Genomic DNA, 24,715 nt, shown 5'->3' with positions numbered 1-24,715 from the left:
CCAGTTATGAGGCTTTGGGAGCTGCTGTGATAATCCAAAGGATTCATTAAATTGAGCTTCACTTGCGCTGAATTTGGATTGATTTTATTCTAAAATCCTGGAGGTTGTTTGATAAACATATTTGTTTTCATTTTTACCATGAGATCAAAGAATTAGTAGAATTGCCTAATTCGGTGATCTGCATTTGAGTGCCAGTTTAAGCAATTAGACATTTGTGTGGCTTACCATAGATCTTGTAGTCAAGGTTTAGTTTTAAATGTAAGGCTGAGTAGCAGGAGTACGTAACTATCCTCCAAGCTCCACGACATAACCTTGATTAAATAATCTAATTTGCCTTTGCTGTACCTTAAATAATACTGTTGCATTTTTATCTCTACACACATAGATGGGTCACTATAACTAATTAGGGTAGTCTGTGTCCAACTGGAACAATCTTTGTGTCTATATTTTTAAGTTCTGTATTTCATACACAGGATAGAATGCAACAAAAACTGAAGCTGCTGCTCTGCCGAAATATTTATGTTTTAAGCCTGAACTGCTGCCTGCCCCCCCCTTCAAAGGCAAAATCCCAACTGACTTACACAGTTGTCACGGGTGTAAGAAAACTTGAGTTTGTTTATAAAAGGACTTCATAAAGCATAATTGCATCACAAGAAGAATGATAAAATATGGAGATCTCTTTCAAGAAACTAGAGAATGAAATAGCTTAGAAGGGCTTTTTAAAAGGAAAAATGACAGGTAACGTACATACTTATACTATGATTGAAACATCCCATGCGTTCAAGCTGATGTACATACAATGAGCTGATGTATGTCTTACGTGGCACACAAAAGAAGCGATTCTCTTTGAAATTTGGAAGTGATCTCCCTCTCACCAGAAGGTAATTTTGCAGAATTGTTTATCATGAGAAACGGGCAGCGAGCGGTTGGAAGCCCGGCCTGGGCCAGGCGACCTTTAATTACAAATCACAGAGGGTGCGTATGAAACCCTAACAGTATCGAGCGATAAATCTCTCGGTAGGCTCTCCTAAGGTTACAGCTTTCCTCCGAAGAGGCCACAGGACAAGGCCGCACCGGGCGGATAGACCACAGAGGGCCAAGGCTGCAGCTCCGAGCCCCGCAGAGCCGGTCACAGCGTGGCCCGGCAGCGCTGGGGGGGGGGTTGGCGCAGAGCGGGACGGTGCCTCAGGACCAGCAGCAGCCCCCCGTGAGCCCACGGAGGCCTCTGAGGCGGAGGCAGCCGTCCCTCCAGCCGGGCCCGCCGGTGCAGCGCAGGGTGACGGGGCCAGCGCAGCCTGGCGGCGCCCCGGGCCGCCCTCTGCCATCGCCAAAGATGGCGGCGGCGGCGGCGGCGCAGCTTCAGCACCGCCCGGCGGGCGCCGCGCTTCCGGCGGGGCCGTGCGTGCGGCGGAGGCGCGGCGGCGGCTCTCCGCGCCTGGGCCGGTGCCCGGGCGGGGGCCATGGGCACGGCGGGCGGCGGTGGAGGTGCCCTGCGGCTGCCCGGGCTGCACGGCTACGCGGCGGAGTTCTCGCCCTACTGGCCGGGGCGTGTGGCCTGCGCCGCCGCGCAGTACTACGGCATCGCAGGTGCGGGCGGGGGGGAGGGAGGGAGGGGGGGGGTGTCACCGTTAACGAGCGGTGGCGGCTGCTCACCGGGGATCTGGGTGTCCGGAACGACGGTCGGTGTCTGTAAAAGCGTTTGGGGATTTCCCTTTCCGTTGGTTTAGTTTTGCTTTGGTACAGCGTGTGTTTTGCGTGGCCGGGCCGGGGCTGGCGGCGGGGCGGGCTGCAGCCGGGGCTCACCCATGCGGGCCGGGCCTGGCCCGGCCTGCCGGGCACCTCGGCTGGCCGAGGTACCGACCCGCGGCTTGGTCTGTTGTCCGCAAGGCCCTGCCAGAGGAGCGCTGGTCTTATACGCTGGAGAATAAACAGAGGCATACACAATGTGAATGAAATGTCTTGAAACATTTTCTCCGTAAAACTTAATCCGTTCTGATCGCAGTCACAGAGTGTCTAGAGAAGCCCTGGCGCCTCTGCGGTCCCACGGAAGAGGCAAGCTGAGATTTTCTCAGCACTGGGACCTTTTTACTTTGAGGAATGCTCCCATTTCAATGGGAGTATTGCTCCTGAAAGCATTCATTTTAAATAACGTTTCTAAATATGGAATTACTTTGGCAATATCCCTGTCATACGGGAAAGCAGGACCCACGTGTTTTTTCTCAACTGAATTACTTGTTTCCTTTCTGGTGAGCTGTGTTTGTATTACTAGACTCGAGGCGGGGGGCGGGGAGCATTATATCTGCTGTGTTACCAAAAATATAAAAAGAAACCCTGTGCTGGTATAACTGTAATGTGAGGCTCATGGGGAAAAGCGAGTTGTTTCTTTTCCAACCTCACCTACAGGTGTACTGGAGTAAAAAAACAAACCAAAACAAAAAACAAACCACCAAAAAACCCCAAAACAATAAACATTCTGATGTAAATGAATTACTGTTTTAGAGAACATGAGACAATGAGATGTTTAATTATGCAACTAATTGTTTGGCCTCTTAACGTTTTGGTGCCCTTTGTGTTTGCACACTGGGGCTACCTCAGAACCACAGCAGTTTCCTTTGGCGTGAGGGAGCTAGTTGTGATGTTTTGTTTTATTTTGCTTGTTTAGGTTGTGGAACTTTGGCAGTGCTGGAACAAAATGAAGCTGGGATTGTTCTGCTCAGGAGGTAACATGGGTTTCTGTTTTATTTTTGCAAGAGAAAAAGTTACTGTGTACCTCTAAGTACAAGACACAGCCCAAATATTTTGGGTTATTGTTAGTGATAAAAAGTATTGTGTCTATGCTATGATATCTACTGAATACATGTCTTTGTATTTATGTACAAATGAATGTATTCGTATTTATATACAAATGATAAGATTACACTGCGTAGATTCTGTTATAGAAAGTAATCAATTACACGTTTTCCGCAGTGTAAACCATTTTACAGAAAACTGGTAATGTAAATTAAATGGAGCCTCCCTGTCCTAGCTTGAAATGAGAGTTTAAGCTTTTTAGGAACAGTGCATTGTCACCTAAATTTATGCCCTTATGATTGACTTACATTGAAAATAGAGCAGGAAGCTGTGTAAAGTCATGGATGTCCTTCCTAGGAGATACAGTATTCTAAGGGAGAGGAATAGAGAGGAGAGAAATAATGAGAGGAGTTTGATTTGTGTTCTGGATTATTTGATTTGTGTTCTGGTTTATTACTGTTCACTTCTATGTTTCCAGTGACTCCACTTATTTTATGGTAGAAAGTCCTGTAACTTCCTGAGCCATAAGCTGTGTCATTTTCTCTATCGAAACATTCTGTGTGCATGCCTTTCCCTCATGATTACTGCAGAGTGCTGTGAAGTTTAACCTGAACTTAGCTGAACCATTAGTGAAAAGGGGGTAAATAAATTCATATTTACCATCAGATAACAGCAGGGTCATCGATAGTTGTTGCAGAGCAACTGATACGTGGTATCAGATCCCATATGATGAATTGTTGGTGTGCTGAAAGCCCTTTTAAAGGAGTGTAGAGATCTTTAATATGTTCATGACTGTCTTTCTGTTGGTTTTTCATTGTGACTCAGCTTCCTAATGGTCTTCTGAATTGGACAGAGCTCTCCCCACACAAACAGTTTTATTTCTTTGTTTACCACAGTTCTTACAGACAAAGGGCTCCTACCTCTGTAGCAACATCCTGGAGAAACCATAGATCACACTGAGACATGGTACCTCTGTCTCTATTTGCCTGGCAAGTTTGACTGAAATCAGATTTCATTGATGTGTGGAAGGTCCTTGGCTCATTTATGCTTTAACTTAATCAACCAATTCTGGCATGTAGTTGTAAAAGTTGACATTACAACCAGTAAGTTACTTGTGAGGAGATTTACTGGAAACTCAAATATATAAAAAGGCTGTTTAGAATGGTAAAGAGGATAATTTAAATAAATACTGTCTTTGCATGTAACTAGTCCAGACTTTTATCTCGTGCTTTCTCACGGACAAACATCTTCATTGTTCCAATTTAGTTTTGACTGGAATGATGGCCTGTTTGATGTGACCTGGAGTGAGAATAATGAACATGTGTTGATCACTTCTAGTGGAGATGGATCTCTGCAAATCTGGGATACAGCTAAAACGAAAGGTCCACTGCAAGTCTATAAAGAGCACACTCAGGAGGTAAACCAGGCAAACTTGAAAATTTGATGGACTATCTAATGTTTGAATTATTAAAAGATGTATTTGTGGACTTATAATCAAAAGTGGGTTTTGTTGTCTCTTTTTTAACTTTGTGTCCTTGGTTTGAATTTATAACTTAACATTATTTTGAATATAATGTTTGTTGTATTGTACATATTCGTATGTACATTCATCCACCGTAGTAGGTGCCACGTAATTACATAAATCTAATGTATTCAGAAATAGCGTTTGTGGTTTCTTATAGGCTAAGTAATCATTGTGTTCCATGGAAGTACTGCAACCATTCTGTGATTTTTAGAGAGCATTATTGGATAGGTCTAAATCCTTGAGGATACTGAGTGATACACATTATGTAGATCCTTAGGACTTCTGCTGTACCCAGGAACTGCTTATCCTTTTCCATCCTAGCATCCGTGAGATCCTACTCAAATAACAGTAGTCAAATATTGGGACAGCATGTATTTTTTTTAGCCTTGGTTTGGTACTGTCGCATTTGATTTCTTAAAATCTCAGTTTCTTTATGCAGTGCAATATAGGTAGAGAAAAATGTTATATTCATGTTCATAAATGTATTTGCATATTTTTAAGGATATTTATGCTTTAGTATATTTATCTTCCTCCAAGTGATTTTTCTCCCTTTTTTTTTTTTTTCCCCTTCATGCTTTCCTTCTAACTCTCTGCTCCTGTCAAGTCTTTGAACCTTAGATGCAATCAATTTTAGCCTGGCTTACTGATGCTTTATCTAAATGACATAAATTTGAATAAAGTAACCTAGTGGATATGTAGTCAATAAAAAATGATGGAGGAAGTCAGTTTTGTATTCACAAAGACCTCAGAGATTTTTTCAGATACGAAACACAAAGCTAAAAGCTGAGTGACTGCGGTTACATGACAGTCTGTCTTCTGTACCTTATTTCTTTGTAGTTTTGTTACTTTGGTTTAATGCATATACTGTATAAATAAAGAATTTTGAGAGGTGCGTTTATAGTTGCGATCAGGATTTTATGATAGTGTTCAAAGGCTGATGGTAGTAAAAGAAAGATGTAGGCAAAGCATGATACTTTTTTTTTTTAATCTCTACATTTTCTCATTGAAATTCTGTCCATAAGTTTATTTTGGTTCTGCTACACCATCTGTTATCTGTGAAGTAAACATTTCTATGTCCAAGTCTTAGTTTAGCAGGTAACACGGGGAGGTCGATGCATTCAACCATGAGTTAGAAAGACAGTGTAGGAAACATGGGCTGAGTGTTTATTGTGAGATAGGAAAGGTTTGTATTGATTTTTTTTATAAACATGCATTAAGAGGATAGGTCTCAGAGGGAATATACCTAATAAGTCATGGTAAACGCTGCCAGACAGTGCTCTTTAAAATGATTGAGTACCTTCCTAATCCTTAATCCCTGTCTGACATTTCTAATGACAGTTTTGTCACTGTATTTTGTAATATTTCTAATGCAAGATTGACAGGGATCTGTTGCTTGTTTTCTAAACGAGATCATTGTCTGATCAATGTAGAATGTGCATTTTTTATTTAAAAGCTCGTCTTTATTATCAAAGGACAATGAGTTTTATTCCAGCACTAACCAACTGCTGAATCTCATTAATAAATTAGTCTAATTTACTTTGGTTTTGATGAAGTCTCACTGGAATGTGAGTCAATAGAATGCTCAAATTAAATTCCCTGTAAAGTGAGCCTGGACATTTATTTTGAACTATTTTGTATGGTTTTACACCTTTTTTTCCATTATCTTTTCATCTTTCCTGAGGCATTTCTTGCTGCTGTTTAGGCATAAACTAGTATTAATTTATTTTATAATTGAACGTAAAGCACTAAAAGATTACAACTGAGGTTTATGCTATTAGTCTTTCCCCGTTGCTCAACACAGCTTCTATTGAAGCGTTTATAAATTTATGTTGGGTGATAGCATGAACACGAAAGGAGGATAAAAGTGAACCTTACTTGATTCTCCACACCTTCTTGTTTTCATTCTCTTCCAATTACCTGGACCAAATGGAAAATAGCTCTTGCTGTTTGGGAGCCTGTTGTCTGTTCTGTTTGTAATTCTTGCCTGAAGGAGAATTTGCCCAGGTCCCATTGCCTCCAGCGCAGCTGCAGAGTGCCGGGCAGTCCCAACCATGTCTGCCCTATGTACGCAGATCCGTGTCACAACACGTGTTTGACAGGTCTGTGTGCTGATAGCTTCCGAGCGAGCCGTAAACCATGTGTGCGCTTCACCGTATCTGTGCAGCAGATCTGATGCTTCCCAAATATGTGGGGCTAGGTGAATTGTGTGGCACAAGTGCATATTTCTCAGACGTAGTTCTTTCTGGAAAATCTTGTACATGAGTGTAAGAGACAAACACTTAAGCTGAGCTGACTTCACAGGGCTGTTGTGTCAGAGGCATGCTATGTACTGATACATTTGGGGTATTTCCAAACAGCAGCAGCTTAGGAGTTGAACACAGGCCATCATACAGATTCAGGGGGAAGGAGAGAGGCTAATGTTTGTGAGGAGTGCAGGAGCCACTTCAGAGAACCATAATGTCTTCCATTCTTAAAATATGGGCGGGTACTTGTGTGTCTTCTTTGCCATTATTTTAATAGGAGGAGTCAGGTTGAAAGGGAGGGTGTTTTAATGAGCTGTAGTACTGGTAGTTAGCTGGCAAAAGTAGAAAAACCAAGAGATAAAGGCATGATTTGGAAAAACAAACAAAAGAATTACCTCTTGGTTTGTTATTTGGCTTTTGTCAAGTACTGTCTGAGTGTCTCGTACGTTTGGACTATAAGATCCTCAAGGAAGGGAGCTAGCACAAAATGGTGCCAGAGCCATTTGCCTTTCAGTATATGGGAAGCAGGACGTTGTAAAACAAAAAAGGAAAGTTGCAGATAATGCATTTCATTTTTTTGTTGGCAGTGGTTGCCTTCCACTTAGGGGAAATAAGCAAATAGATGAAAACCAGCATATCATGTTCTTGAGACTTTCAGATTTGAAGCTATTTGAAGAATACATTAGAGCGATTCTTTTCACTGAAAAAACCAGCACCAGCAGTGAAGGATGGAGTTAAAGTGTCCTCTGTCAGGGTGGGGACCAAAGTTAGAATAAACCATCAGAGAAGAGAGAGCTTATTTCAACTACACAGTGAAAAGCAATTTCTTAATAGCTGAAATGATTAGTCATGAGGGAAGTTGAGTTTTTAGTTTTGTTTTCTTTGTCTGAGGGTATGAATGGTAAAAAAATTGTGTCATAGAACCTGGAAAAGATGAAAACCAGGAGTCTTTTATGGCATATATTTCTTATGGGAATTAGATATCATAAAAAAAACATTTATTGTTAATCAGCTAAAACCTCAGTCAACTCCTTAGTCAGCTCTGAAGAGAAGACAGCATTTGCATTGCTAGAAATTAGAAACTGTAGATATTTGAATAAAATTGGATCAGAGATAAGAAATCAGTCTGAATTGTGACTTTTTACAGTCATAGAAACTTCTAGTGGGTCTATGTGGATTTTGTTACAATTTTTTTTTGTTTGTTTTTTTTCCTTCCATTTTGGCCCATGTTTACTTTTTTGGATACTTTTCTGAGCCTATATATACCTTTAAGCCAGACTGACATGTTAAATTTAATTTTGGTCAGGTAAATAGCATTGGTTTTTAGCTGATTATTATGCAATCTGCACATCCAAGTCTCTTCCCTGAAACTTTGGCTGACTAGAGTCTTCAACTTGTATTCTAATGCTCTTTCTAAACTAGGCTGTTATATCATTTATAGGCATATAGTGTTGACTGGAGCCAAACTAGAGGAGAGCAGCTAGTGGTGTCTGGTTCATGGGATCAAACAGCCAAGCTGGTATGTTGGTTTTCTGTTGAAGGTGAAAAATGTGATTTGTTTTGGATCTGATAGTTCTTCGTGTTAAGAAACAGCATTGATTCGCTTTTCCTCTTTGTTTTTGCACTGGGTCTGAAATTCTGTTTTAACTGAGATGTTGCTTTATCCCTCAGTTGATAATCGGTTTAAGTATACAAATGCTTTTCATGATAACGTGGTAAGAACTAGTAAATTTAGTCCTCTCTGGATGTATAAAGCTTTTTTTATCTATGAAACCCTTTCCTTTCTTGTTGAATGTGTGCATCAACACTTTTCTTTTTACTTTATTCAGTGGGATCCAGCTGTGGGGAAGTCATTATGCACTTTTAAAGGCCATGAAGGGGTCATTTACAGCACTATATGGTCTCCACACATCCCAGGTTGTTTTGCATCTGCCTCAGGTAAACACGATGTTAGAGGGGTTCTTACAGCAGAAAAAACCCTTATGTGTTACTGGATTATTTCAGCACTTTGACCAGCAGATGGTAGTGTGTGTCGTACGTAAAAGTCGAAGAAGGGAAGCTAAACGTATTGCTGCAGCTGGATTTGTAGGTTCTGTTGAGATCTGTAAATCATCCTCTTGGCTATTTAAACAGAGATCAGCAGTTTTCTAGCAGTCACTTCAGTGACCTTGTGGCAATTTTTTCTGTTATTTTATGTAGCTGTCTTCCATTTACCTCACTCTGGTTATTGACCACTAAATCATGTTATATGCTTTATTTTGTGTTCTGGCTTACATTTTTGTTCCAATTATCTCAAGTGTCCGTAGACTGTTAGCTCTGTGAGAAATGTAGTTCCCATTGAACTGTTTTAAGTACTGCTGGAGATCTCTCTGCCTTGTTCTTTGGGAAAGGTAATAATCAATTTTACTTTTCTGCTTTGTCCAGTGCTATGAATCTTGCTGGTCAATACCATCATGACTGAGTTGCATGTACCTACCTAGAGGCAAAGAGAGACTGTATGGTGAGGTGGCAGTGTTTTCCAAACCCTGCTCCTGCTCCAGAGACACAAGGAGAGCCCTGGAGTGAGACCTGGAGCTTAACTGCTGACTAACTGGGCAAGGGGTGCAGTGAGCCATGGAGTTTGCTTGGGAAACAAAGGGTCAGTAAGGGTAAGCAAGTATAAATACGTTTTTCTGTTAATGAAGTTAGGGAGACAGTGAGTACACACAGATGCTGGTCTTCCCTGTTCCGTGGGAAGTTTGATGAAAAACTGCCTGTGGCTTTCATAAAATCTCAGTCTGGCTATTTCCATCTGCTTGCAGAGTTGAACTAGAATGACTTAACAAGTTACATGTATGCTGGTGCACGGATATTTGGAGATTGACTGGGGTAACACTTAGAGAGGTACCTATCTAATAGGATATGCTGAAATTTAGGGGATTGAGCCCTGTACACTGTATGAACAGTTCTGAAATGCTGCTATATACTACAGAATACTAGCTAAGTACCATTTGGTCAAAAGTAAGCTTACTAGTGGTTTTTGCAAATTCTAGGGGATGTTGTGATCTCTTTAAAGTCCTGCTCCCCTCCATGGTAGTCTTACTCATACAAAACTTCTGACGTTCTAGATGAACAAAAGGGCTTCACTAATCCAGCAAGTTATTTCAAATTTGATTCTCTAGGCTGTGAAGCCAAACTCTCTTCTAATACATTGCCATTTGAACCATTTTGGGAAACACTGATTGTTAGATGCTGTGTGTGATGGTACTTAAATTAGGTACAGCAACATGCAATTGATCTGTTCTTTGAGTGGCTCAGTGGGTGCAGCTTTTGGAAGTTTTGACTAAAACTCTAGAGAGTTTTGTGAATTTTACGTTGACTCTTGAAAGTATGTACTGCTGAAGCCTCAAGCCAATTGCAGTCAGTTTTCACTGATTGGTAACTCCATAGATTTTATAGGAAAAACAACATCTGTAATATTTTTCTTTTGCAAGTACTACTCAGGTGTGAAATAAAAATCTTAAGAGTATAATGCTAGGTGTAAAATCATTAGGTAGGAGAAAATGAAGTCTTCAAAATGATGGTCAACTTTCTCATGGTTTCTGAAATAAAATATCTGGTGTGCTTCTAAATGAAGTAACTTCAAACCAAAGGTCTTGCATAGAAATCATGACATGCTGATGTGGAAAAGGTTCTTTGTTTGCTTTTGGCTTTAGTTTACATTGGAATTTTCCTATGGTTTGATTAGATTACTTTGCTACAGAAAATGCGTATTGGGAGTTTTTTCTTTAGTCAGCAGAGCTGTGGGTAGTAGAATTACTCATGACCCTCTAGCTCTGGGTATAATTGCCATTTCCATATTATAAGAAAGGCATATGGGTTTATGTTCAGAGAGTTCACGGTTTAGTGACATTCTGCTCTGTCAGTCAGGATATGTGGTGAAAGTCAAGTGGAACTGTTCAGGAGGCTGGACGTCCTTATTTGAAACTTGCTATGATCCACATACTTTAGAAGGATGACAGAAAATTGTGGGACAGAAAGCTTAATTTCACTGATGACTGATCTTCTGTTGAGCTAAAGTTGGAGCTGGAGCAAAATTACAATCTCAACATGATGGTACTGTGTCGGACTTAACAGCGGTTCCCTTCTTTGATACTTGGTGGAAAGGCTGACCTGAAGTTTTGTGGTCTCTTCTTTTGCAACTTAGTGTTGCCTTGAAAATTAGTAACTGAAAGTGCGTCTGGAGGGAACCTTTTTGTACTTCCTTTCATCTCTCTTGTTTTGTTTTGTTTTGTTTTTTTAAAAACTTTTTAAAGCAGTACCTTTTTAAAGGGTATTGTTAAGGGTAGTGAAATGTTCCCTTTTTGAAGGAGGCTGTGTTGCGTTAGGATTGTAGTGTGCGTCTCTGTTCTTTCTCTCTCTTGCCCCTCCTGTCCCCTTTCTTTCATCCCACCTCACGCATACCTACTCACAACCATGTACTTACTCATCTCTTAATAGTATAAAGTCTTAGCACTTCAGCCCAGAAATGAACTGTTTCGTGTTACAGTATATTCAATTTTGCATGTATTGTAAAGTAAGTTAGTTATGTTGTTAACCATATATCGGAAAAAATGTTGGTCTTGAAATGCTTCCAATTTAACTAAATTTAAGTAAAGTAAATTTTAAATTTACACCCCCCCCCCCCATATTTTAAAGAAAATAAACAAGAGGGAAGTAGGTCTAGGTAGGAACCTTTTGCATGCCTCACCCCTGCTCTTTTTCTGCCTCTATTTGAATCCACATAGATGCCAGCAAAAGTTTAATTTCCAGTTAACTAATTACTTTGTGAACACTGAAAACAGAAAACCAAACACAACTGCAAGCCACAGTAAAATAGCTGCTCAGAAGGACCATTATGTGCTTAGATAGCTCTTGCCTGAAGCTAATAAGGTTAAATCTTTGCTTTTGGAATATGACCTTTTCTCAAACTATTATAAGACTAGAAAATGAGTGAAGAAAATGAGAAATCTAAGATTGCAATATAAAGCAGTTGAAAAAGATTTTGATACTAAGTGTAGTTATTTTGCTTCATTAAGTCTCTAATCTGAATACATACAGGAAAACTAAGTTTGTCTGCAGTGGACAATAAAATGCAATTGAATTACAGAAGATAAATATGTCTGATGCTTCAGTTAAATTAGCTTTTATTCAGCATCTAATACACTTCCATTTAACATTTACAGGGATATGTGGGGTACTTTACAATGCTGTTGTCTTCATGCACAATCATTTGTACTCTCAAAAAGCAAGTAAATGGCTTATCTTTTTTTTTGTTTGAAATTGGGAGTTAATAGTAACAGAACAAACTGCTAATTCTTTGTATGTAAATAACTGCTATTGTGATGCCAGTAACAATTTCTGAGCTGATAAGATAAGCAGGATATTCAGGTGTACGTGCAGCACCAAACCAGAGCCCTAGTAAACGTCTGCCTTACACTGAAAAAAACAGTGATATGGAAAATGTCACTAAAGGAGTGATACAAATGTTTAACAGCATCTTCTTGGCTGAAAGGGTTTAATGGGTCATTGTGTCATTTGCCCAGAAGGTCTCCCCGCCCCTCCGCCCCCGAGAGCAAATTGGTAAGAAGCACATAAAGTGCCAAATGCACACAACATTATAGCATATAGTCAAACGTAAATCAGTTCTACTAAATGATTCTCCATAACTGCAGAGCAATAAGCCTTGCATGGTCCTGTGGTTTATAAAGAAAACATCTTTCATAGTATCAACTGGTTTTATTGCCGTTTAAATTTAACAGTGGGAAAATCAATGAGTACCATTTTACCCTTATCTGCATAACTGTAGTATTCTTCAATATAGATATGACTCTGGCAAATGAAAATACAAATGTTTTGGATTCATCAAAACCCAGATTTAGAATGACTGCTAGCTTTTATCTTAGCTACTGGGACCTCAGTTTTAATGCTGCATTCATTTTTAAATCGTTACTATGCTCCTTAAGTTTACTAATCAGCACAGATACATAGTTTTCATAACATCTTAAGTCAGAATAAGGGAAAGAATTGTTTCTTAAATCTGTAAGGTAGTGTCTTATTCATCAGTATTTAGATTAATTAATGGAATTCTTTGCTCAAAGACTTATTTTTCAGACTGAAAGCCCAGGGCGAAAAATTTTCTTATACCACAACAAGGTGTGATAATTGTGAGACATTTTTATTATGTTGACAAAAGTGTTGGGGAGCTGTAGCTTTGCTGGTTTACAAATGAACTTGTAAATGCAGCCTCTACTCTTTGAAAGCCCTTGCATTCAGTGCTAGACTTTTAAGGTTAAAATTAAAAAACGTTGCTTATCTCCTTTTCTGTTTTATTGCCAGCCCTGACATAGTGAGTTGCTTTTAAAAAGTTTGTCTTCTTGCTAAAATTTGTCTTACTGACAAATGCATGTAGTTAAGGTGTTGTCAAGCTGTAGTTTCATAAATCAGGCTAGCATGTAGTCTTGGCACACCTTTCTTAGTTTCAGATTCAAATTGGGAAAAAACCCCTAAAAATTAACAGATTATTTTGCATGAAATAATGAACTGGAGAAGGGTTACATCTACTAAGAGGGTGGTTACTGAATTAGTTGGAAAGGAATAGCCTTGAGTTCAGCTCCTCAATAAAAAGGTGTTTTCCACGTGTAAGTTCCTGGACCAAGTTTGGGGTTGTCATGTCTTTGACTTCAGCTTTCTGAAGCTTTGGCTTATGTTCTTGCTTCAGAAGTAGCACAGGGTGAAACAAGGAGCTGTTGGGGAGTGGGGCTTGCAGACCCGTAATTCAGAAGATGTTTGTGTTTGTTCAGGTTCCTAAAAAACCTGAGGAAAATAATCTGTTCTGCTATTACAGTGCTTTGCCATGAATTCCAAAACACTTTACTAGAGGTTTATATTCTGTTAGTTTGTGTGTGGTGTGGGTCCACTCTGCTTCTTATGTGTTCTTTCCTGGTTATTTGATTGTTGAACGTGCTAGAAGAAATGTCATTGTGAACAAGGTTCAAGGTTTTGCGAAACTTGGTCATTTTTGGAATCCAGATCCTCAAGGGATAAAAGAATAAAAGGCTTCCATTTACTGCATGTCACCTTGCTGCACAAATCAAGCATCTAGGGAGCAAACTGACTACAGAGTTACTGTGTTTTCTTGCAGTTTAGCTAAACTGCTGTTTATGCTAGAAGATATTACAATATATTTTATTTGCTTACTTTGTCATGTCAACTCTGTGTAATGAAGTGAGGAGGGTGCATTCATTCGCAATTTATTGCTGCAAGACGTACCAGCACAGTATTGAATTCATCCGACTCTTGTGCTTGGTAAGCTTTACTAAATCAACCTCTAACTTGCCAGCTGAAACATTTCTCAGGAATTGAGTTTGGCCTTCTACTGTAGTACGTGCTAACCGTAGTAAAGTGTTGTGTGCAGCACGTGCTGGAATAGAAAGCACTTTCAGGTTATAATATTTTATATTAGAATCTCATATTGTACAATAATGGTTTAGCGTTGAGAAGAAAAATGCGGTAACAGTTTTTTAGAGTGAATTAGTGTGTTTTGCGTCATTTGGGTTAGAGTTAGGTATATAACCAATATTGCCATTTGCTGAAGAATGGTTTAATAATAAGTCATAAGTTAGGTCAATTTTGAAATAAAAATTTTGTCCCAAGATTTGTGTTTAATCATCTTGGAAAACACTGAAGTAAAAATACTCTTTTTTTTTTTTAAAATGTTTTAAGCAATTTACTCTTTTCAGAAACAGACTCTGTTGAGATCTTTGCTGAAATAACTTAAAGCTCTTTTGATTTTTAGCTTTACAGCATTTTGTATCAGACCAAAAAATTACCAGTCAGAAAGTACGTTTCCACTGGTAGTCGTGTTTACTTGATATGTAGGTTGTGCTACATGGAACTAGGTTGTGTGCATTCAGTGGAGTTCTGTTGGATGATTTAAATAAAGCTGCTATTTGTGTCACTCTGTTTCTGTCTCTTTGTGTGGAATCTCATGAGCTTTATTAATCCTGTTCTAGGTTCGCTTATACTGTCTATGATAGAAACGGACAGCATGATCGTTTTAGCATGCCTAAAAAGATCAGGTTTGAGACTCAAGGGATTTGGGTTCTGCTCTTTATTCTCCCACAGATTTTCTGTTTATTTCTGGCTAAATAATTTAATCTGGTTTAGTATTTTAAAAATACATACAAGTAAGCAAGTAATGTTAACTTGTAATCATTCAGCGGCACTCCAGAAGTAATTTAATTGAGATTTCTTTGATGTTACACCATGTATGCCAATACTTGTGTCTTTTATGCTGAATTCTTATCCTACAGTAAATTAAAGATATATTATTTGTTTGGTTTTTTTTTTTCTCTTGATGAGGTAACAGTGTCAGAAGATCAGATATCTTGCTTTAGAACTTAAATCAGATTCTTTTTTTTTTTAAGTAAAACTTTGAGCTAACAGTACTTTCGTCCTTGAAAAATGTTGTATCTGTACTGGTTAGAATTCTTTTTGCCTTCAAGTAGTGTTTAAGGTTTCTTGGGTTTTTATTAATGCCCCAAATACCTAGCTATTTTTTTAATAGTTTATGTTGTACCTCTGTGCTGTCTGGCAGTGATTGCTTACCTGGTTGTTGTCACAGGACTTAGGAGATTATAATTTATGGATTTGGGTAAAATGAATCTGTGAGTAAAAAGCCACTATAAAACAAAAAGTCAGTATAAAACCTACATGAAATTTAAATCTTAAATAAACTTTATCTTTTCACTATCATACATTGTCATTCACATTAGCAGTCTTTATCCCATGTACGGGGATGATGTACTTGTAGATTAGCATCTCTTTCAAAAATTTTGAATAGATGAGTATATATTGTGTAGTTCTATTGATTCGTCCAAGATTTCACAAATATTCATTAAAATGAAAGAAAGCAAGTACAATATACAAACAAATCTGGAATCATAATTACCTAACAGACCAGCAAAAATTGGTTGCCATAGGGAAATTGCTTCGTACAAAAATAGAAATATTCTGTGGGGGAAATGTTGGCCACTTTTGTGGTTGCTTACTACTCTGGTATGCCAACTGGAAGTGGCTGGTAGTGAATATGATTGTACTAGGTGTACTTTTCTTGTACTTTCTATTATTATTATCCTAATTCTGCTTTACCATATGGAAGAAATACATCCTTTGTAATGTAGATTTGGAGGAATCATGGAAATGTGGAAATTCCAAACTTTTTAACAGCATTTTTTTGTGGAAATGAAATGTATATTGTGACGTCATGGAAGGATGTTTGAGGTTTAAAAAAAATAAGTTTCTTAAAATGTGTAGTGTGTCAGGATTACACTGTTTATCAGCTTCTTTTTTATTAATCTGATTCTTCCACTTAAATGGAAAAATTAGATTTGCCTTTGGCTTAATTCAGTCTGTTCTATTCACAGAAAGGTTCACTTGCATATTGTGTTACTCCATTAAAAGCATTTCACAAATAGTGCCAGCCAGAATTAATAACAGCTAAGTCTAGCATTTTCAAAGAAATAAAAAAAAAAAGGAGAAAATGGCTCTTTTTGTCGTGCATCAGCATTTTCTATTAAAAAAGAAATAATTGGGGCAATTGTGTATTTAGTGTCAAAATTGTTATTGGCTGAGTAACTTACTTTTCCAAATGTTTCTGGCCCTCTCAATGCTACTGTGGCCCATCTCTGTAGCAGTTCATTGTAGTTCACCTGGATTTATGCATTTATTTGCTTTGGAAAAATGATCCTGTCTGTGGTGAAATATGTGTTTCCCCTTCAAATCTATGTTATCTGATGAAATTAAAATAAAAGCTTTTTAAGAAGTCCATTATAATATCTCAGAAAGACTTAAGACTCAAACTGAAATCTGTCCTCTGCAGGCAAGCAGATTAGCAAGACTAATGGTGGGTGGATGGGCATACTACCTTTTTTTTTTGCCAAGAACCTGCTGGTCCTGTTTCTTCCTCTCCATATGTTGCCCTGTTTTTATAAGCACTGTAGTGATGTTTGGGGCTTCAGCTGACTGCAGGGTGTCATTGTCAGGAGTTCTATACATATACTGAGCAGCAGTCTTGCTCTTGACCATGTTAAAACAGGCAAGGGGAGTGAAAACTCTGAGAAATCATGTGTTGTTCCCAACTTACAGGTATGGAATTTATCCACCAAGAGTTCAGTATCTCTAGCAATCATGGAGTCTGAGGAAAAGCCAACCAACCATCAGAGCAAAGCTTCCTGTGATCTGTGTAGTACCACAGTCATAAAGCCAGTCTTGTGTCATGAAGTGGAGCCAAGCTCTCTCTAGCTTCGGTTTTAGATTCAGCTGTCCCAAGAGTTTTATGTCTTTTTGCAAAATCTACAGGTCTTGGTAGTTTGTGCGATAGGAATATTGTTGTTATGGCTCTAGGGATGGTTTTGTTTGAACTGTAGCCAGTTTCTTGAAAAGAGCTGTGATTTTGAGTGTCCAGCTCTATATTTTAAGGCCAGTTACCAGCTGGGCACTAAAACCATCAAAATGCTTGTTTCTAAACAGCATAAAAATCATAATTATTGATGATAACCAATTTGAAGATTTACAGAAGTGTTTCTGGTAAAGAAACTTTAGTAATTTCTTCAGTAGCAAGGTAAAACAGGGTTTTTTTTAGTTTAGGTGGTATTGATACATGCTTTCTGTAGAAATCATGGGTGTTTGGGTACAACTTCTAGTGATTTAATTTGTTTCTTGAACGAACACAGGCATAATCATGAATTGTAAATAATTTTCTCTCTCTGTAAACAAGTGAGCTGGCGAATCCATTTTTGCTGATACAAAGCTAAATATCCAGGGTTAATGAGAGAATCACAACTAAAACCGTTGAAAAGCATGGTTCCCTTGTCAGCTGATGCAGTTTTCCTTGTCTTTATAAGCCGTTAGGAACTGAATTTTTAAGGAGGGTATCCACAGATACTAAAGATCTTTAGGGGTGGAAGACAATTTATGGCTGGAGGTAGAGAGAGATGCTCAGGTGATTCACAGCTCTGAAGTTAAGCTGGACTCCCTTCATTGCTTTCTGAAGACCTCTGTGTGTGTGTGTGCACATATGCAGGAGTGTATATGTGCTCTGAGGTTAAAACAGACGTTGCTTTTAATATGTGTAACAGTTATAGCAGAATTACTTTATCTTCTGATATTTCAATAAATGAGAGTAACTGTGCAGGTTTTGCACATGATGAATACAGGTAATGCATCTTAAATTTTCCTTTCGTTGAAAGAATCTGGAGACAAGTTGCATTTTAAATGCTGTTCTCTTTTCTGCGTGCCAAAAACGTGTCTAAGTGGTACTTCTCATCTGACTTGCAGAGAAAGTATTTTCATGATTCTGGTCTTCTAAGTCTGTTCTTAAATGGACCATAAGCTCCTACTTTAATTAAATAATATTAAAGTATTTTACCCCATCTCCTTTTAATCAAATCAGAGTTTAAGAAATAATGAGTGTTAGTAATAAAATTAAGTAGTTTTCCTTTTAGTGAAAGAGCAATAGTAAGTTCTGCTTCCTTTTGTGCATAGATCTGGCCTCTTTGCCTATGATGTGATTGCTTTATTTGTCATGAGTGTCCTCATATAATAGTTTGTATTTCATATAGCTAAGAAACAGTTGCCTACTAAGCACTAGTGGTTTAACTGTATCCCATAACTGATTCAACAGTGTTGAATCAATTTTTCTTTGTTTCAGGTGACCAGACTTTAAGAGTTTGGGATGTGAAAGCCCCAGGAGTCAAACTTGTGATACCAGCCCACGAGGCTGAGATCTTGAGCTGTGACTGGTGCAAATATGATGAGGTACAGACCTGTTTGTCCAACTGTTTTCCTAATCGAACCACTCATTAAATAGTGGGGTTTTTTACTGCAGCATTAATGCGTCTTCTCTATATAAAAATGTGTCTGGTTGCTTCGTTGCCCTCATTTGTTACTACATCTTCAGAAGACCATTGTTCCAACAGATAGATGGCCCAAGTAGATCAGAAGTTTTACTTATTCTTTTGTATAGTGGACAGAATAGTCCGTAGTGGAGAAACAGTTTGTATTTCCCTGTTCTCTTTAATTTACACACTGGAGACCTCATTTATGATTTATTCATCTGTATTGTTCAATTTGTCTAACTTTTGTAGCCAACATACGCATCACTGCAGTTTAATAACTAAATTGTCCTGATACGCCTGTGTTTTATCAAATCATCAGAACTTGCTGGTAACTGGTGCAGTTGACTGTAGCTTGAAAGGCTGGGATTTGCGGAACATCCGGCAACCAGTGTTCATCTTGCTTGGTCATACCTATGCTATCAGAAGAGTGAAAGTAAGTTGTATTTTATTCCCTGTTGGCCGCCATTGAATTGTTACACAAATTTTTCTGGAAAGCAGTAATATTTATATTGTCTAATAACTAGGAAATAAACAACAGATGTTGAAGATTTTAGATGCTACAGTGACTGTTCTTGGAAACCTTCAGTTTAGCACTGTAAAATGTTTTGATGTTTAGCAGATTGCTGGGATTTCAAAGAAAAAGATGTCTTCAAAATAGATATATTTCTATGAGGAATGTTCGAGAGCTTGGGACAGGGTTGGGAGTTTTATTTTGGCTAAGTATGGGAAATTCGAGATAGAGCAAATACCTTCACTTACTCATTTTTTAAATGGTGCTATGCTTTTTTCTTTCTATATAAAGGGGCAATATTCACATAAGGCAGAGTATAGAACACATTGTGAATATGTATTTTTGTGTGTACAATGAAAATGTTAATATGTTCAAAGAGATTTTGAAACTTTATGCATGAAAGGCTACAGATGACTATACTGGATCTGTGTACTACTAGATCATCCACTGATAAGAATTTGTTCTAGATGCATGGTGACGTTTTTTTCGTATTAGTCAATGCTTACTTTTTTTGTGTTAGATAATACCTGATCCTTTTAAAGCCTTTCAGAAACAGATATGTTTATTAATATTTTCTAGGAGGTCTGAACCGGCAGAAAAAAATTTTCCTGAGTCAGTATTTTTGATTCACATGCCCTTGGAATTTTTGATGTGTTTCTAACAACTTTAAAAGTTACTGTGCTTAGGTTGTAATTTGTCAGAAAAGCATGTGACTGGGGGAGTGGCTTCGTATCACAAATCCTGTTTGTGACCAGAAAGCCTGAAAAGCTCCTGCTCCTCGTTATCCCAGCTACCCTTGCCTGCTATCCCTACTGATAGTGGCTTCCAGTCTTTTTTTCTAACTTAATTCCTGCATGACCATGCTCTAATCTGGCTCTCTGGAGTATTCTTCATAGCATAAGAACATTTAGCAGTGGTGTTCCAGGGTTTTTTTCCTTGTTTTTTTAAACAAGATCATTTTGCAACTCAAATTTCACAGCCATTAAGATAGATAAATCAATACAGTGTCAATCAATACAGACTGTCATATTCTTACTCTCTGACACTTAATGGGATCTTTAAAAACAGCTCTGCCACTAGGGAATTCATAGCACATTGTCTTCAGGATAAAACAGAGAAAATGGGTGCAGAATTGTTATTCACCGTAACCTGTGATAGTAGGACTAACGGACACTTGACGAAACTAGTAGAAGATGGCTTTACAAATAGGTGGAAGTATTTCTCTTACACATCAGAAGGTAGACTTCGTGAATTAGCTCTCTGCACAAGAGGTTGCATAGGCAGGCTCTGTCATCAGGCTTGAGGATATCAGCTGGTCAATAAACAGATACTAGAAGAGCTAGACAGGGATAACATCTCTAATTTCTCAACTCTCTGTCATCCTGGCCTGCATTAGAAAGAGCATTGCCAACAGGCTGAGGGAAGTGATCCTTCCCAACTACTCACCACACCAGTGAGACCACCTGTGGAGTGCTGGGTCCAGTTCTCGGCTACCCAATACAAGGGAGACATGGACATACTGGAGTAAATCCAGCAAAGGGCCACAAAGAAGACTAAGAGACTGGAGCCTCTGTCCTACCAGGGGAGGCTGAGAGAGCTGGGGGAGGATCTTACCACTGTGTATGAATGATTGGGGGAAATAGAGAAGACAAGGCCTGACTCTTCTCAGTGGTGTCTAGTGAGAGGACCAGAGGCGATTGGTACAAAGCAAAATACAGGAGATACCATGTAAACATAAAGCACTGGGCTCAAAGACTGTCGGCCTGCCCATGTGGGGTATCTTTTATATTCTTATACTGTCTCGTCTGAGTTTCCATTTTATGGCCTATCATGTTCCCTGTTTTCTTAAAATGCCTTGGCCAGCAGTAGAACTTTCTTTGCACCAACCTCTGAGATCAGTTCACTAAGTGGCTTTAAGGAGATGATGGGGGGGCTGTATATGCATACATGTGCAAAGGAGAGCTATGTGAGAGTACATGACTTCTATTCCATCTTAGGAGGCTTTCATAGCTTCCATTTCAAGACAGACATGGTCCCTGTGGACATAAGATACGAGAATGTGAGCCAGCACATAGAGGTGGTGCAGCGTATCTACCATTGTGTAGTATAACTCACCAGTCATACTAAATGGAGACAGAGGCCAGTATGCTGCCTAAATAGAGGCAGCTGTCCCTACTGATGTTCCTTCCCCTACATTGTGCTGACACTAGCAATTAAAAAGCTGTGCAGCAAGCTGGCTCAGCTGATTGCTCTGACGGAAAATCCTGTCCCTAAAAGTGACTAGTTTCTGTCTGGATCACTAAGCTGTCTCAGTTTGTCACTCAACCACACAATTGCAAGCCCTGACACAAAGGAGAGGGGCAGGAGCACACAGCCTGAAGTGGAAAGGAAAGAGAAGGCCGCGAGTCTTGGCAGCAATGCACCCTTAAATTAGCTTAAACTAACCATGAAATCACACTCTAGTTGTCTGTCTTTTGTATTCTCTTCGCTTGTTCAGGGTTATGTTGACTGTCAGATCTGAGGTTGGCAAGGAATTCTACCCAACGTGGTGCTGTCAGGATTCCTGCAGATTTCTTGTGGTCTTTCACTGCAGTACAGGGCATTATTAGCACTGAGGTTGTCTGGAGTCCCTTTCAGGAGATTTCTGACATTGGTGCGTTTGGCTGCCTCGTATTCTTAGCTGGCTTCAATCTCTTATACTGAAATGTAGTTATGATTTTTTGAATTCACCTGAAAATATATTTGGATGAATGATCTATGAAATATTTGAGGTCAGGCTGGGTGATATGTTGGTCTCTGCTGTCTATATGCAACTGCTCAGATGATAAAACTGTACTATCTTACAGATAAGTGGAACAGAATTTTAAAATATTCTCTTCATAGCAGAAAGACATTACGCAAATTCTTTCAACTTACATGTGTAGCACTCTGCTAAGTATTTCGATAGAGTTTGCTTGGGTAAGTTTCTAGGATACTTAAGGTTAATGACAAAACTTTTCAGCTTTCACAAGATGTTTTTGCCTCATTTGAAACGATGGACAAAGATGCAAAGGGGGCATGTGGAAAATGTGCCATTGTTTTTTGCTGCCCATCAGGCTTCTTCCTCTTTATTATTCATATTCCTGAAGTGCAGAAGAAAAAGATATTTTGTTGTGGGTTTTGGTTTTTTTCCCCCCCTCCAGAGAAATTGTAGGAAATCTGGCGAGGTTAAAGTTCAAGTGTGCACATCCCTCAATTCTGCTATAGTGAAGAAAACTCTGTCAGCAGAGTTCAGCAGGCAACAACATACACTGCTCTCTTGGCAACTCTGGCAATTGTGGCAATAGCCCAGGTTTAACATTTGACCTTGCAGTAGCTGTGAATAATATTGCAAGTCTTGCAGGAAGAATCTTACCTGTGAACCATGGTGTGGGGGACGTGCATTTCAAACTGAAGTTAAGTCAATGACTTGTGAATTTCCTGTTGAGAAATACAGACCTTAAAAAAGTTGGAAACTGAGGGTTGCCAAAAAGCTGGAGCCAGGGTGAGCGATTATCACCTAACTGCATCCTTGTTGCAGCAGTTCTTAGACCTGTCTGCGAGAGTCTGTAGAAGAGCGTGTCCCATAAAATGCCCTGCAGAAGAGGGGGAAATTATGAAATGACGTTATACTGCCTTCAGTTTTTCAACTTATCTTGTAATATCTTCGTCATTTCTGTAAATAATTTCAGAATTTTAGGACATGGCATTGATGACAGTAATATGTCTTGCGTTCTCTGCAGTATGGCACAGATTTGCACTCCGAAAACAATAAACTGGCCACGTAGCTTTTCTGAAACTTGGTTTATATAATGAGATGACAGCTTGTCAGCCAAAAGCAGAATTTGATGACTGTTTATCTGACTGTCCTAAAACTTAACTTTACAGCGGGGTTGTTTGGCACTGCTGTAATGAAATCAGACCAAACCAGGATCCAATAGAACTTTGCTTCTTGTAATTAGAAGCATAACAGAGAAATTTGTTGATGTAGTCTGTTTTGTTGCAGGATGATGTGCAACCTACCAAGACAGTTTAAATAGTTAAACTTTAATAACTTTCTACTTACAGTAAGTCTGTATATGTTTACAATGTTTTTACTTTAAAAGTTGTTCTGTTTTGTTTTCTTACAGTTTTCACCATTCCACGCAACTTTCTTGGCATCTTGCTCCTATGATTTTACTGTGAGGTACAGTATTTTTTGAATCTGATAAAAATCGAAAGATAATCTATTTTAATGCAGCTTGCAATAGAAAGCAGTTCTAGAGTGGACATACTGAAGTGCAGTAAATGTTGCTATTGGATGTTTTTTCTCTTCATAAGCTGTGTTAAAAATGCGTGGGTTCTTCACTTACAGGCTATCTCAGTCACTCTTCTGAATGATATCCGCTCTGAAATATACTTTCCGTAATCCTTTTTACATCATTCTACTGAATGTAGTTGTGTCCAGTTGTGTCTGATAAGATGGTAATAACCTCTTAAATCATAGAATCACAGAATAGTTTGGGTTGGAAGGGACCTTAACTATCACCTAGTTCCAACCCCACGGCGACGAGCAGGGACACCTTCCGCTAGACCAGGTTGCTCAAAGCCCCATCCAGCCTGGCCTCGAACACTGCCAGGGAGGGGGCAGCCACAGCTTCCCTGGGCAACCTGTTCCAGTGTCTCAGCACCCTCACAGTAAAGAACTTCTTCCTGATACCTAATGTAAATCTCCCCTCTTTTCAGTTTGACACCGTTACCCCTTGTCCTATCACTACACTCCCTGATCAAGAGTCCCTCCCCACCTTTCCTGTAGGCCCCCTTCAAGTACTGGAAGGACACTGTAAGGTCTCCCTGGAGCCTTCTCTTCTCCAGGCTGAACAACCCCAACTCTCTCAGCCTGACCTCACAGGGGAGGTGCTCCAGCCCCCTGATCATCTTTGTGGCCTCCTCTGGACCCGCTCAAGCAGCTCCATGTCTTTCTTACACTGAGAGCCCCAGAGCTGGATGCAGCACTGCAGGTGGAGTCTCATGAGAGCAGAGTAGAGATGGAGAATCACCTCTCTTGACCTGCTGGCCACACTTCTCTTGATGCAGCCCAGTATGCAATTGGCTTTCTGGGCTGCGAGTGCACGTTGCTGGGTCATACTTAGTTTTTCATCCACCAGCACCCCCAAGTCCTTCTCCTCAAGGCTACTCTCAATCCCACTCATCACCCAGCCTGTATCTGTGCTTGGGATTGCCCCAGCCCGGGTACAGAACCTTACATTTGGCCTTGTTGAACTTCATGAGGTTGGCTCTCCAGCCTGTCAAGGTCCCTCTGGATGGCATCCCTTCCCTCCAGTGTGTTGACTGCACCACACAGCTTGGTGTCATCAGCAAACTTACTGAGAGTGCACTCCATCCCACTGTCCATGTCACCAACAAAGATGTTAAACAGTGCCAGTCCCAATACCGATCCCTGAGGGGAATGCCACTTGTCACTGGTCTCCACTTGGACATTGAGCTGTTGACCGTGACTCTTTGAATGCGACCATCCAGCCAATTCCTTAATCCACCAAGTGGTCCATCCATCAAATCCATGTCTCTTCAGTTTAGAAGTGAGACAGTGTTGAATGCTTTGCACGAGTCCACATGGATGGCACAAATTGCTCTTCCTTTATCCATCAACCCTGTAACCTCATCACAGAAGGCCACCAAATTTGTCAGGCATGACTTGCCCTTAGTGAAG

General features: G+C 39.5%; 1 protein-coding gene across 1 annotated transcript in view; it reads left to right on the top strand.

Annotated features, from left to right (window-relative positions):
• The first annotated feature begins 1,460 nt into the window (after positions 1-1,460).
• The window catches only part of PEX7 (peroxisomal biogenesis factor 7), a 49,037-nt gene continuing 25,782 nt past the window's right edge, over positions 1,461-24,715 (top strand). The window contains exons 1-8 of the mRNA XM_086461204.1: positions 1,461-1,587; positions 2,663-2,720; positions 4,057-4,207; positions 8,000-8,077; positions 8,388-8,496; positions 18,290-18,396; positions 18,796-18,909; positions 23,136-23,191. Coding sequence (XP_086317330.1) covers positions 1,461-1,587; positions 2,663-2,720; positions 4,057-4,207; positions 8,000-8,077; positions 8,388-8,496; positions 18,290-18,396; positions 18,796-18,909; positions 23,136-23,191 — 800 coding nt within the window. The remainder of the gene's footprint in view (positions 1,588-2,662; positions 2,721-4,056; positions 4,208-7,999; positions 8,078-8,387; positions 8,497-18,289; positions 18,397-18,795; positions 18,910-23,135; positions 23,192-24,715) is intronic.

Source organism: Leptosomus discolor, chromosome 2 (assembly GCF_034619465.1).
Source record: "Leptosomus discolor isolate bLepDis1 chromosome 2, bLepDis1.hap2, whole genome shotgun sequence".
NCBI lineage: Eukaryota > Metazoa > Chordata > Aves > Leptosomiformes > Leptosomidae > Leptosomus > Leptosomus discolor.
This window is presented reverse-complemented; position numbering and strand designations above follow the sequence as displayed.